Source organism: Salminus brasiliensis, chromosome 24 (assembly GCF_030463535.1).
Source record: "Salminus brasiliensis chromosome 24, fSalBra1.hap2, whole genome shotgun sequence".
In the NCBI taxonomy this organism is placed as follows: domain Eukaryota; kingdom Metazoa; phylum Chordata; class Actinopteri; order Characiformes; family Bryconidae; genus Salminus; species Salminus brasiliensis.
Genome location: NC_132901.1, coordinates 2677800 through 2691848, shown reverse-complemented (window position 1 = coordinate 2691848; position 14049 = coordinate 2677800). Strand labels below are relative to the sequence as shown.

Below are 14049 nucleotides of genomic sequence, written 5' to 3'. Positions count from 1 at the left end.
TTTTTTTAATGCAGTAGCATTCAGCTACTTTGCTAAGTTGCACCCACTGCTGACCCTGCTGACCGAGCCTAATGCCAGGCCAGGCGTGGGATAGAGGGGTACACGCCCCTCCCCAGCATTAAGCTGTGGAGCTGTGTTTGAGGAGTTGGGGATGATGATGATAAGGTGGGGCGGTGGCAGTGATCATCATCAACCAACATCCTGCCCATGCTAACTAACGCTCGCTCTTGTCGGTGAATGCAATCAAATCCTCGCAGCAATGTTCTGCTCCAAAATCTATTAGCTAGCCTAACTTCTTCCCTGGACAGCAGAGATGAACTGTTTTAATACCCTTCATTTCAGAAAAAACAATGAATGGGGCAAGCGTCCCAATACTTTTGTCCAGACTGTGCATATCTTTACTAGTGTGCTTTGTCTACGGTCTATGGTAGCCGCATTGGCCGGCCTGCTGATTACAGAGGTAGGGGCCTGTTTGTGTAGCCAAACCCACTCAGAGCCCACCTAGAACCCACGAGCCCACCTAGAACCCTTGTGCTCCACCCATCGGCTGCTAATGTCAGATACCTTGTGGTCTTGTGGAATGTTTTGGCGGCGCAAGGAGGGCCTACTCGAGATTAGGCAGGTGGTTCTAATGTTATGGCCAATTTGCAACAAAAAGACCCTCTCCCGGTCACTACACAACTGGCCGTAGTAAGTGTGCTGACCGTAGCGGGTTGGCCTGGCATTCATACTTCCAGGCGTTTCATTGAGGAAGTTCCCAACTGCTTATGAACGAAGTGGCACCAGTGAGGCTCGCCGATGCCCTCCTGTGGCCGGAAGCGCTCACTGCACCCTGTCGGACTCCCTCCCAGCTCCCTCCCAGAGCACCTCATTAGCATTAGCAAGCACGGTCAAATGTTTGTGGACACCCTTTCTAATGAACGCCTTATTCAGGTCACCCGTTGCTGACACAGATGTGCAAATGCACACAAACACAGAGGTCCTGCCAATAGAATAGGTCTCTCTGGTGTGGGCTAGAGGGGTATAAAGCCCCCCCAGCATTGAGTTGAGCTGTGTTCTCTGGTTCTCTGGTCATTGTGGGTCCCCCAGATTGCCCAGTCAACGCTCCCAGGGAAGCTCATGGGTGGAAGGTGGGCTCGGTGGGTTTTTGTGCATGTGTTGTAACTGGGACCCAGTTGGGCTTCTGAATTGGGTCCCGTGGTTACAGGCCACACTAATCTGCAGTGTACAACCCTGATGGAGCCTATGTGTTCTCACTCTGGAGAACCAGATGGGTGGTCTTGCTTTCCTCGTGGCTACCAATTTGTCAGCCGTAATTGGTAACGGTGGCGGATCCAGAGCCTCGGTCAAAGAAGATCAGGGGGAGGGCGCAGGAGGAGAGGTTCTAATTAACAGTGGCCCCTAGTGGGGGTTGAGGGGTTTGGGTTGAGGCGGCATGGCTTTGATCTCTACAGCTTAAAGCGAGAAACTAGCCCAAAATCCCAGGTTTCCCCATTTCCTCAAACGTGGTCAACCAGCCGAGCTCCTTTAGTTTTACGCTGGAGCTAATGCTACGTCTCATTTGAACTGGGATGCTGGATTTTTTGAGCTTCACATAAGAAAATCCCACTGGAAATCCTTCACAAGTGGGATTTCCTACTCGGAAAGTCGTAAAGCCTCACCAACCCAGTGCTTAAAATCCAAGATGGCCGCCCACCGTACAGCAACAGTAGCAGCAGCAGCAGTCTGGATGCGCGAAATACCGCGTAATCCATTGTTATCAACTGGTATCGCTAACAATGCTAACCTGGGACAATGCTAAGAATGCTCAGCGGCCTAATGCACTGCCTCTATAGTATGAATCCCGAGCCGTGCCGCTTTGCCATCAGCAGCCGGAGTCGGAGAGAGCACAACTGGCCGCACTCCGTCCCCTCATCACTTTTTGCATGTAAAAAAAAAAGGGACAATGCTAACAATGCTAGCCTGAGACATAAAAAGTGGGACATGTGAAGAAAAGAAGGAAGTGGAGGACAGAATAGGGAAAGAGCAGAGACGGGGGAAGAGTAGGGTCTGAAGCGAGGACACGGTCATTAGAGAAGAGGAAGAATGAGGGGTGGACGGCGCAAGTGAGCGATTCTGGTGAGAGAGCGAGAGTCAGGCAGAGACAGTGACGGAGGGAGAGAGAGGGAGGAGGAGGAGGAGGAGGAAGAGAACAGATGCCTGAAGTGAAGAGAAAGTCATTAAAAGTGGACTTGGTTTGCTGTGTCACGTTGGCTCCAGAAATAGCCTCCACGTGCCGCCACATGTCTCGTCATTAAGCACGAAGGGGGGGGGGGGGGGGGTGGGTGGCGGGAGATGGACCACCTCCACTTTCTGGGAACGACGAGACAGTCTCTCCACTTCGGTGACACACGGCAAACTATCATGTCTAATCCGACCGGCTCAATCCGGATTTGATCTGCTGAGAAAGTTGGTTCTGCACGTGATAACCTGCCCATGTGGGTTCCACCAACACATCCATGTGGATGCCCACCAGGATGGGTTCTCTATGGATAGGACCCATGTGAGATTAGGGTGGGCTGTAATGATGGGGCCTTTTCCACCCATGTGAGCACCACGAGGGTTCTAGGTTCCATCGTAGAAAACCCTTGATTTCAGAAGATACAATGAATGAGCAGGCGTCCCAATACTTTTGTCCATACAGTGCATACTCCCTTGAGTGGTCTGTATGAAAAATTCTCTGTTCCCACAGATCTTTCCCAGGGTTCCCAGGGTTCCACGTTCTTTTGGGTCTTTCTATGAATCATCACACCTCAATATGATACCCTAGTGGAACCTATGGAAGCTTGATCGTACTGGTCAACCTGACTAACTTTACCTAACTAGTCAACCAGTATGACCAGCTTGACCATCAGCCCCACCAGATCAGCATGGGGTGTTTTCACCTGACCATAGAGGACCTTGTAAAGGTTCTAGATCAGGATTAAGCCTAGTCCACGCCTAACCTTCTGCTCTCGGAGTAGTCCAGGACTAGGCTTCAGTATGGCTACTACAGGCTAATCTAATCTACCCAATCAGTGTGGCCTCTTCAATGTCCATTCAGCCTATTTGGCCACACCCATTTTTTGGCCACACCCATGGTTTGTGGTCTTATCATATTGGAAGTAAAGGCGGTCTGAAGTAGGCTACTGCTGTGGACACTGCTCAGAAGCTAGCTAGCTCTGCTAACATTATTTAGAGCTAGCTCTTCAACATAAACACAAAAGGATCACAACACAAAGTTTGATAAGACAAAGATGTCCCCCCTCCTCCATTGTTTAATGGACAATAAGTGGACAGTAGATGTTTGGTGTACGTTCTCCTGAGCCCTAGTTAACGCTGCTGTGTGTGTGTGTGTGTGTTAGCATGTTAGCGCTTTCTCCTCTGTAGAGTGATCCAGATGCCCTGCTCGGGTCTGAGGACCAGCTCTCCCACAGGCATCAGCTCCTCTCTCCTCTGGCATGCCTCCACATTAAAGTAGCGCAGGACGGAGGCCAGGATCACCTTCTCCTCCATCACAGCGAATCGCTGACCTGAACACATGTGGATGAAACGACAGGAGAAATGAAAGAGGGTGTTTGACAGCAGTGGCTCTACGAGACCAAGAGTCACCAGGCATGATCAGATACATCTGGGGTAAGTGGACGACTGCGTGTGTTCATGTCTGACCGATGCAGTTGCGCAGTCCAGCAGAGAAGGGGATGTAGCAGTAGGGGTGTCTGCCCACACTGTTCTCAGGCAGGAAGCGCTCAGGGCGAAACTCCTCGGGGTCTGGGAAGTAGCGGGGGTCGCGGTGCATGGCATACGGCATTATGATGACGTTAGTGCCTTTAGGCACTTTATAGCCACCTAAACACACACACACACACACACACACACACACGTGAAGCAGTATGTCTTTGCAGTATTCACCAGCAAAATTCTATATACATCTATATTATATGACTATTAATTATTCATTACATTTTTTATAATAAGATTAATACTCATAATACAGTTATAATAAAATAAAAAACATGATACAAGTCATTTTAAAAATTCAACTTTCTAATATCATACTTAATGTATATATGATTGAAATTAACATTCAAATTAATTTCTAGTGTAATTTTTTTTTACATTTGTTTTATCTAAATGTAAGTGTTAATATTTAAATATTTAAATATATTCCATTTTATATCAACATTAAAATTAAAATTAAAGTAATAAACTAAATGTAATTATAATTTTTAAAAACCACCATGTGGAATAAATGTCTAGGATTGTTATGAAATATGTAATACTCAAAGTCAAGTTAGAAACTAAACAAAATAAATAAATAAATGCTAAACAAACTTGGATATATAAATAATGATTGTAATGAGTTTTGTTTGTTAAACATATTAAAAGAAATATAATTCAGTGACTACGTTTTGTCTAGTTTAAATGTTATAATATTGAGCAACTACTATGTTATTATGTAAATAGTAATTATTTGCTTCCTACTTTGCATTATTCAGTTATTATTGTACTGTTACCTACTGTTAGATCCTGTAACTACTATAAATTATTCAGTAACTGTTAGAACTTTGAGTAACTACTATAAATGTAATCAGTATATACACTATAGAATACATATTCATAGTACTATAAATAAATGCACATATAAATGTACACAAATGTACACTGTTATCCTAAAAGTAACATCCAGAGTGTAAGTGGTGATTACGTCTTGTAGTAAATAACTAGACAAGACTGTAAATAATAATATATATAATAGTTTTAGTGCATTTCTTTATATTAAATAAATAAAATAAATACAAAAAACATCTTTTTGTGTAGTTTATGAAATTTTAATACACATTGTGTGAGTTAAATGCGGTACTGCCATTAAAGTAACTCATTGGTATAGAAATGAATATGACACGTGATTTAATACGTTCCTATATATCGTCCCACTGATATGAAGTTTCCTCACCGATGTTTGTGTCTTCACAGATGCTCCGGGCGAAGAACGGAACCGAGGGGAAGAGCCGGAGAGCCTCTTTAATCACACACTCCAGATAGCGCAGCTTCTTCAGATCCTCTGTGTTAATGGGCCTCTCTGACTCTCCTACAACAGGTATGTACTTTTAATTATCCAATAACTACAATAACTTATATTTAACTTATGAACTATTATTATATAACTTATTCACTACTGGACATTATTTATCATTACTGTAGAGCCTTCCAGATAAATATTAGTCAGTAATTACTACATTGTATGAAGTAACTACTATGATTTATGAAAGCAGTTGCTATACATTAATCAACACGTATTCAATTGTTCAGCAACTACTATGCAATTTGTAAAACTACTATTACTATTACATAAGTACTATTAAAATATTTCAATAGTAATATGAATTGACTTACAATAAATTCCTTACTGTTATATAGCTGTTATACATTTCAATAATACTGTAAATTATTCATCACAGTAATTATTAGAAATAATATATTATTTAGTAGCTGTAAATCCTACAACATATTCAGTGAATAGTGTAAATTATTTAGTAAATACTATAAATTATTCAGGATATATTAGCAATTATTATATAATTATATAATTGAGTAACTATTAAATAATTTACCATAACAGTATTAATTACTTCAAATATTCTAATATTTGTTTAATACAAATAATGAATAATATTTATAATATAATCTAATTTATTAATATTAATTGAATAAAAATCAAATATTATAAAATAGTCAGGATATATTATATAGTTACTTATTTACAATTATTTAGTCATTTATTCAGTAACTGTTAGTATTATTAGTAATAGTAATATTGAGTAATTTTCAACAAAACAAATCAACTATTATAAAATAGTCAGGATATATTATATAGTAATTATTCTTTACAATTATTTAGTAGCTTATAGTATTAATAACTACAAAAAAACAACTACAAATTATTGGATAACTTTAGGCTTAAAGAATTCAGTGCGTACTATAAATTATTCAGGAAATACCAACAGTTGTGCAGTAAATACTGTACAATATTCAGGAAAATATGATCAAATATTCAGTAACTGTTAATATTATTAGTAATAGTAATATTGAGTAATTTTGAGTAATTACCACATGTTATTCTATAAATAGCTTTAATAATTTAGTAAATACTATAAATAACTGCTTACATATTATACATTATACAGTAACTGTAATAACAGTAACTACTATAAGAGTAACTACTATAAATAAATCCGTAGATAATATATAATTCAGTGATTACTATATTATATTCAATAAACACTGTTTATTGAACACAACAGTTTATTTAGTAAATACTATAAAATATTCAGAAAATAATCATTTAGTAACTTATAATATTAAGTACTAATCTCTTAAAGTATTCTTCAGCAAGTACTATAAAATTGTTCAGTTATTACTAAATTATTCACTAAATACTATAAAATATTCAGGGTAAGCTATATTCAGCAACTGTTATAACACTGAGTACTCACTGTAAATAATTTAGTAAATAGTATGAATTATTCAGTAAGTACTATCAGTTACCCTGGGACGGGTAGATATGTGCCGAGACTAAATCTGGTTCTAGATCAGCTCTGGTCGGGAGGTTTGCTCACCGAAAACCTCAAACAGCTCCTGCTGAACTTTCCTCTGAGCTTCTGGGTGGGAGCCCAGCAGGTGAATGGCCCAGTTCATAGCGGCGGCGGTTGTGTCGTGTCCCTGCCACAAGGGGGCAACACAAATCCACAGTATATTGACATACAGCATATCCACCTATTCAGCCTACAGTTTAGCTGTTAGCCCCACCCACTCAGTCATAGCCTGGACTGCTTTTTGAATGAGGCACTATATGGAGCAGCCATTCAGAAGAGAGCTAATTTGCATATCTCACTTTTAAAGGTACAATAACCTTACAAACAGGCCACACCCATTTTCCTTGTTATGCTACATTATGCCCATAACAGTCACGGTCATAAGTGTGTATAGCAGCAAGATGTTGACCCTAGGTCAGACGGACCCTGACCTCAAACATGAAGGTGTCCACTTCCTCCCGGATGTCCCGGTGGGTGAGTTTGTTCCCCTCCTCGTCCTGTGCCTTCAGCAGCATGTCCAGGAACGCCCGCCTCTTCCTCATGCCCTGATCCGATTCGCTGTCCGACTCAACGTAGGAGATGTACTCCGCCCGTTCGTAAATCACCTGAGTGGCCGTCCAACAAAATGACAGTCAATGACAACCATTGTAATGCTACACCCACATCCATGACCAGGCCACACCCACTTTCATAGCACCTATTTTAATTGTTGCGCAACACCTACTTCTCTGAAAAGGCTACGCCCACTTTCATTTGTTATGCTACACCCATTAACATGGATAGGTCATTGTTACTCTACACCCACCTCCATAAAAAGGCTACATCCACTTTTATTGTTATGCTACACCCACTTCAATGAATAGGCTGGGCCTGGTTTCATAGTTGCGCTACACCCAAGCTACACCCCTTTTCAATGACACGCCACTTCCACGGATTGGCTACACCTTTTTCCAATTGTTGCGTTATACCTACTTCCATGTAAACTTCCATAAATATGCTACACCCATGCTACATCTATTTCCCTTGTTACATTTCACCCACTTCCATGAATTAGCTACCTAGATTACCACTGTTATTCTACACCCACTCCCTTGCATAGGCTACACCCATTTCCACTGTTATACCACACCCACTTCCATGGATGAGCTACACCCATTTTCAGTGTTACAGCCACATCCACTACCACGGATCGACTGCATCCTTACTAGTGTATCCTTCTTCAATCTACTTTGAGTGTTATGCTACACCCACTTTCACCATTATGCCCCAACCCCCAACCCCCCTCCCCCATACTTCGGACACCAACACCACACCTGCACCACGCTTGTACCCGAGAGGCGGTCTCATCAACACCTACGCTTTCCGTGAAGGAGTGTAGGATCTTGAGGCTGCGGTTGTGCTCCCTGCCCTCCCCGAAGTAGTTGTACACGACGTCTGGCCAGTACCACGGCATCCGCTGGCGCCTGGTGATGATGTCACTCATCCTGGACCAATCAGAGACAGAGAGAATTTCACACTGGCACTGACACTGATAGCTCCACTACATGTTTCTGACCACAGGACCACTACTGTCCAGATGTTACACAGGGGTGGTGGACCATTCTCTGGGTTCTGACACACTGATGAAGGAGGTGTGTAGCTACGACGTAGGTACGAGGTAAGGGTTTCTAATAAAGTGGCCAGGGAACAGGTGGCTTATGAAGAGTTTGGTAATAGCCCTTGTACATTTCGTGGCCAGTGTAGGTTATGCAAGGACAGGGCTGGACAATGCTGCTTCCCAACACCCCTACACACACACACGAATACACATGCGAGCCCCCACTGCCCCACGTCTGCACAGATCGATATTGCAGACTCTGAAGCACTCAGACAAAAGTGTTGGGAACAATTATCCTCCCCCCCCAGCCCCCCACTGTCTGATCTCACTTTGCTGGCGGAACACGTACCGGTACACGCTCTGCACGTACTCCGAGTCGTAGTTGCTCTGGGCGTAGATTTTCTTCCCCATGGCAGTTTCTGGAACACACAGACAGTCAGAGCATCAAAAACGATGTAATGGCCAAAGCTCTAATGGGTCCTGGGGTCATTCCCTCTTTCCCCGGATCTCAGAGGTTCTCCGCAATTTAGACGACTAACCCACCCACCCACTCAATAGGACTCCACCCATCACTTTCAAAGCTCCAGACACTAGGTGCCCTATCTTCCACCCCGTCAACAGGTTATTTCCACACCTATTTCCATCTGCGTGGTTTAAACAGCAGCGCTGCTTGTGAATATATCTACACTGATGGGCGCGGTGGTCTCGAAATGAGGAGTGTTTGGGTCAATATCTGGAGTATTGAGCAGTGCTGTACTGGAAGCGGATACACACCGCAGATGATGTCCAGGGCGCAGAGGGTGATGTGGTTGAAGCAGTTGAAGGGTCCTTTGTCCACCTGCTTCTCCAGCTTCTCGATCAGCACCTCCGCCTGCTCGTTCATCACCTCCAGAAACTCCGTCAGGATGGAGAAATGAAAGGTGGGGGTGAGGAGCTTTCGCCGACGCCTCCATTTGTCACCGGTACTGAGAAAATAAGGGAGCTCGCGAGTTACTTTTATCAAGAATTAATATTATATTATTATTAATATCCAATCCAATCAAAGTTTATTGATCACATACACACAGTCACGGTACAACTAGCACTGTACAACTGTACAACAGTCACTAGTACCAGAATCCTAGTACCTGGTCAGCAGGCCAGTTCCCAGCCATGGGTGCAGGAATTTATAGGCATAAGCTTTATCCATATGAACCGGGTTGTTCAGAACCGTCTGGAAGAGAGGGAGAGTAGATTACACGGTACCTATATCCACCAATGAGTGGCGCTAGCTATGACTGATATATCATATGTTATCACTGGAGTGCCTGAGGTCATCGGTGGTGTGTGTTACGGTCATAAATGTTGCTTAAATGTTGCTGACACATACCGGTACATATTACATGCTTAATAATGACCTGCGCTTGAACTGTTTACACAACTAATGCAGGGTAAAGTTTAGAGGGTCATGTTCTGACATTGGACCTTGCTCTGTGATATCTTAACAGAGGGTTAAATATGATCAATACATTATGCAAGTAAGAGAGAGAGGGAAAAAAAAACACTGGCTTTCAATAATAAACAAATGTGAAGACTTAGAGGTGTAAATCTCTGACCATACTCTTTATTGTTGTATAAAAATTTTTTTTAAGTAACTTCTATTAGAAGTATATTGTTATTTTTAAGGGTTGTAATATAAGTATTTACTTTTATTTCTAGTTACAATGTAATTGGTTACTTTTGCGTAATAAGTAACAAGTTCGTTTTATTGGCAGTAACTTTAGTGTAAGAAGTTACTTTGATTGGTAGTATATTATTTTTAGTAGTATTGGAAGAAATTACTTTAACAATGAAATTAGTTATTTTTATAGAAGTACAGTACTTTTGCAGGTCACATTAAAGGGTAGTAACAAAAACTAATTGTTAAAACTTACTTTAACAATGTAATTAGTTACTTTTGTAATAACTTACATTAAAGAGTTGTATCAAGTTACTTTTATTGGTAGTAACTTTACTGTAGCAAGTATATTACATATTAGAATGTTGTAACAATTTTCACTGGTCATTTCAATCTAACAAGTTACTTCTATTGTTATTTTTAAGGGTTGTAATATTGTAATATTGTAATGTAAGAAGAAGTTACTTTTATTTCTAGTAACAATTTAATTAGTTACCTTTGTAAGTTAGTTTTAGCAGAAACTGTAAGTTACAAGCTACTTTTATTGGTAACATTATAATGGTGGCAACCAGTCACTTGTAATAGTAGTAATGTTGCAATCTTTCAAGTTACTTTTAATTGTAGATATGTTGTAATCTAGTAAGTTACTTATAAGGGGTGTATCACTTTAAAGTTCCTCAATGGCAACAACAACCTGTACCACTAATGTTATTTTTCTTGGCAGTGATATAATTAGTTTTATTTACTTTATTCATATTGTATTTCAAATAAAAACGTAATAATAAGTTGATAGAAATGTACTGGTAATAACTGCATGTATGATATAGGCAGTTCTGTACTGTTATTTATTTATTTTTATTTATTTTATATAGTTTGACTCTAGTTTAGTTTATACACTGAATACACAAATGTGATTGGAAAAACTGTTTACATAGCAATGCAATATAAACAAAACACAATACACCCAGAATATCTAGGAATTTTTAGATTTGTAAAGACGTCAAGAAGTACAACCCAAACAAACCCCAGCTAACATGTGCATGTGGTCCATGTGGGGCTGGTGTGAGTAGCCCAACCGGGAACTGGAGAGTTTTGTCCTTGGGTTCCATGTTGGCCTCAAAAAAGGATGCCCACCAGAGTCCCACTAGGGTCAGTGATGGGACCAGAAGGGGTTAAGTATATGGGCCCTATTTAGGTTGTACACTGCAAATGGGAACACCATGGGGAAACCCAACTGGGTCCCAAAACAAAGTATGTACAAACCCACTCACAGCCCAGGCCCACCTGGAAACCAATCAAGCCCACGTTCCACCTACGTAAGCCCCACACGTAAGCACGTTGGCTGGGAAGTAGTCTATACTTCAGCATACCTCAATAGTTTCTGCATGGTAGAGGATTAGGAACGGCACAGGCCCGATCCACACCTTCAGCAGAGGAGTGTTGCGAAACTCTCGGGCGTACCCGACCATCTGCCGGAAGAAATCTGCAAGGAAGATTTGAAAGCGTTATGATTCAGCTTCACGTATGGAACCAGATCATCTGACTGTAGTTATATAATGTCAATTTTTTTTTTTTTTATGGCAAGAAATGGCAGCCATGGCAATATACACTTCTACTGTTTCCAAGTGTTTACACCACGGGGAATCCAGGATGCTTAGTGCCGAAGCAACAGTTTATCAAAGCTCCTGATTCTTTTGGGTCTTACTGTCCAAACCCCAAGGCCAGCTGATAAGCCTTGACCGATACGAGACCTGTGGTGGCTTGGAGCTTTTGACACATAATTTCCATATAGCAGATTCACTCTTCTAAAACCAAAGGTGCCAACATGCAGTAAACACTGGCCACAAGCATGTAACACAGGCAAACCTGCTGGGTAACCCTCGGCCTCTTACCTCCTGCATTGGACTTCAACTGCAGCGCGTTCCCCAGGAACGGGTACGAGACTCCGATACCTGGGATCGGTTTCAGCTCCTTCCAGCTGTGCAGGTAGTGACTCAGCAGCTGGTAGGTCAGCCAGCTGAGCAGCAGGACACAGGCAGCTGCGCCCACAAAGCCCAGCGTGTAGGCACCCAAAACTACCCCCATCCTTCTGCAGCAATGCAGCAGAACCACAGTGGTGCTTTATTATGACCAAGAAGAATCCCACCTCCTGTGGCAGGATTGGGTCGTAATGTGCCCTCCCGCTGGGATTGGCAACAGCCGACTTCTTGCGCAAGAGGCTGGATAGTATTGGCTTATTTAATCTTTTCCCACGTGGGTCACAGTCCTGGAGACCTGGAGGCCCATGCTGTAGTGTTTTCCTCTGCCTAACACACCCAGCCCTCCTCGGGAAGAGCCGGTTAATGATCATCCGTGTTGGAAGCATGGAAAAGTCAAATATGCAGGGCAGCGGTTATGTAGGATTCTATTGGTCATTCCTAGAATAGGACTTTGGGATTCTATTGGCCATTCCTGCCACAGGACTTTGGGATTCTATTGGCCGTTCCTGCCACAGGAGTTGGGATTCTATTGGCCGTTCCTGCCGCAGGAGTTGGGATTCTATTGGCCGTTCCTGCCGCAGGAGTTGGGATTCTATTGGCCATTCCTGCCACAGGACTTTGGGATTCTATTGGCCCTTCCTAGAATAGGAGTTGGGATTCTATTGGCCATTCCTGCCACAGGACTTTGGGATTCTATTGGCCATTCCTAGAATAGGAGTTGGGATTCTATTGGCCATTCCTGCCAGAGGACTTTGGGATTCTATTGGCCATTCCTAGAATAGGAGTTGGGATTCTATTGGCCATTCCTAGAATAGGAGTTGGGATTCTATTGGCCATTCCTGCCGCAGGACTTTGGGATTCTATTGGCCATTCCTAGAATAGGAGTTGGGATTCTATTGGCCATTCCTAGAATAGGAGTTGGGATTCTATTGGCCATTCCTAGAATAGGAGTTGGGATTCTATTGGTCATTCCTAGAATAGGAGTTGGGATTCTATTGGCCATTCCTGCCGCAGGACTTTGGGATTCTATTGGCCGTTCCTGCCGCAGGAGTTGGAATTCTATTGGCCGTTCCTGCCGCAGGACTTTGGGATTCTATTGGCCGTTCCTGGAATAGGAGTTGGGATTCTATTGGCCATTCCCGTGTGTAGGATGCGAGGAATCAACTATTCTGTTCTAAATAAATGTCAATTGTTGCCAGTTGTTGCTTGGTGAACAACAAGTACCTGCATAGTAACTCTTCGGACAGTTCATGGAACTACTTCAGCAACAGGGTACTCTGTTCCTGATCAGCCATGCAATGAATGGCCTTTGAGTGGGAATATAGAGACAGGACTATACTTTTTTTAATACATTTATTTATATTTCAAGGTTATTTTAACACATTTTTAAAGAGAAAACCAGCAAAAAATGTCCTGGTCTTTGAGATCTGTACCGAGTATTTATTATATAAGGTCTAAATAATTATATAAGCGATGTTTTTTTAAGAACACTTAAGTACAGTAACGAAGTAAAATTACTCAAGTATCTTACCCTTAATTCTTGCTGAGGACCCTAATCCACGTACATCCAAGCATACAGACTAGTTTAGTAAAACAGAACTGGTTTAGGTTTACACTCGATCCCAAAAACCTTCAGTCTCCATTTTTGTTGTTTTTCCACTTTTTGAAATAATGGGAATCTGGTAGTTGGTCTTTCCATTGTATCAGAATGTCATCATGAACAGACCAATAGAAGTGCTCCAAAATTGAACTATAAATATATATATATATATATATATATATATATATATATAGAGAGAGAGAGAGAGAGATTTCTATCCATCTGTTTTTGTAAATATTTATTATTTCCGTCCTCACAGAGACGAAAACGCTTGCATGAGCATGCTAGCCCTTAATTAGGCAATGGGACTAGGCTATGGTACCAGGCTCTGGAGGTCCAGTTTCAAATTACACACTACTCCCTATGTAAGCCAGGAAATTATGGATTGCAAATCTAAACAGAGCATTATTTACTATTTATATATCTGTAATAGAACAGTATTTACATGAATTCATCTGTGGAAATCTGAAATCTAGCACTAGGAGCTTTGTGTAGTTCCCAATATAGGGAGTGAGGAGGTATTTGAGATGTGGTGTGACCAAAAACAGGACGGGAGGCCAAAACAATGTCAACAACCTGAGCTTTAAACCAAATCCAGATAT

At 41.8% G+C, this 14049-nt stretch overlaps 1 protein-coding gene across 1 annotated transcript; it reads right to left on the bottom strand.

Moving 5' to 3' along the window:
* Positions 1–3260: 3260 nt before the first annotated feature.
* On the bottom strand, positions 3261–11953 carry cyp4v2a (cytochrome P450, family 4, subfamily V, member 2a). Its single transcript, XM_072669982.1, has 11 exons — positions 11761–11953; positions 11239–11351; positions 9339–9424; positions 8986–9176; positions 8561–8630; positions 7972–8098; positions 7046–7219; positions 6639–6741; positions 4976–5110; positions 3688–3867; positions 3261–3551 (listed from the first exon to the last, which is right to left on the bottom strand). Exons 1-11 carry the CDS (start codon positions 11951–11953, stop codon positions 3388–3390), a joined length of 1536 nt encoding a protein of 511 aa, XP_072526083.1. The 3' UTR covers positions 3261–3387.
* Between the last annotated feature and the right edge of the window lie 2096 nt (positions 11954–14049).

Excerpts from the sequence above, each read along its gene's own strand:
- cyp4v2a (XM_072669982.1), bottom strand. The coding sequence starts at position 11,953 with ATGGGGGTAGTTTTGGGTGCCTACACGCTGGGCTTTGTGGGCGCAGCT. Across the intron at positions 11,352-11,760 it reads GTTGAAGTCCAATGCAGGAG|ATTTCTTCCGGCAGATGGTC; the intron begins GTAAGAGGCCGA and ends TCTTCCTTGCAG. Across the intron at positions 8,099-8,560 it reads TACGTGCAGAGCGTGTACCG|GATGAGTGACATCATCACCA; the intron begins GTACGTGTTCCG and ends TGATTGGTCCAG.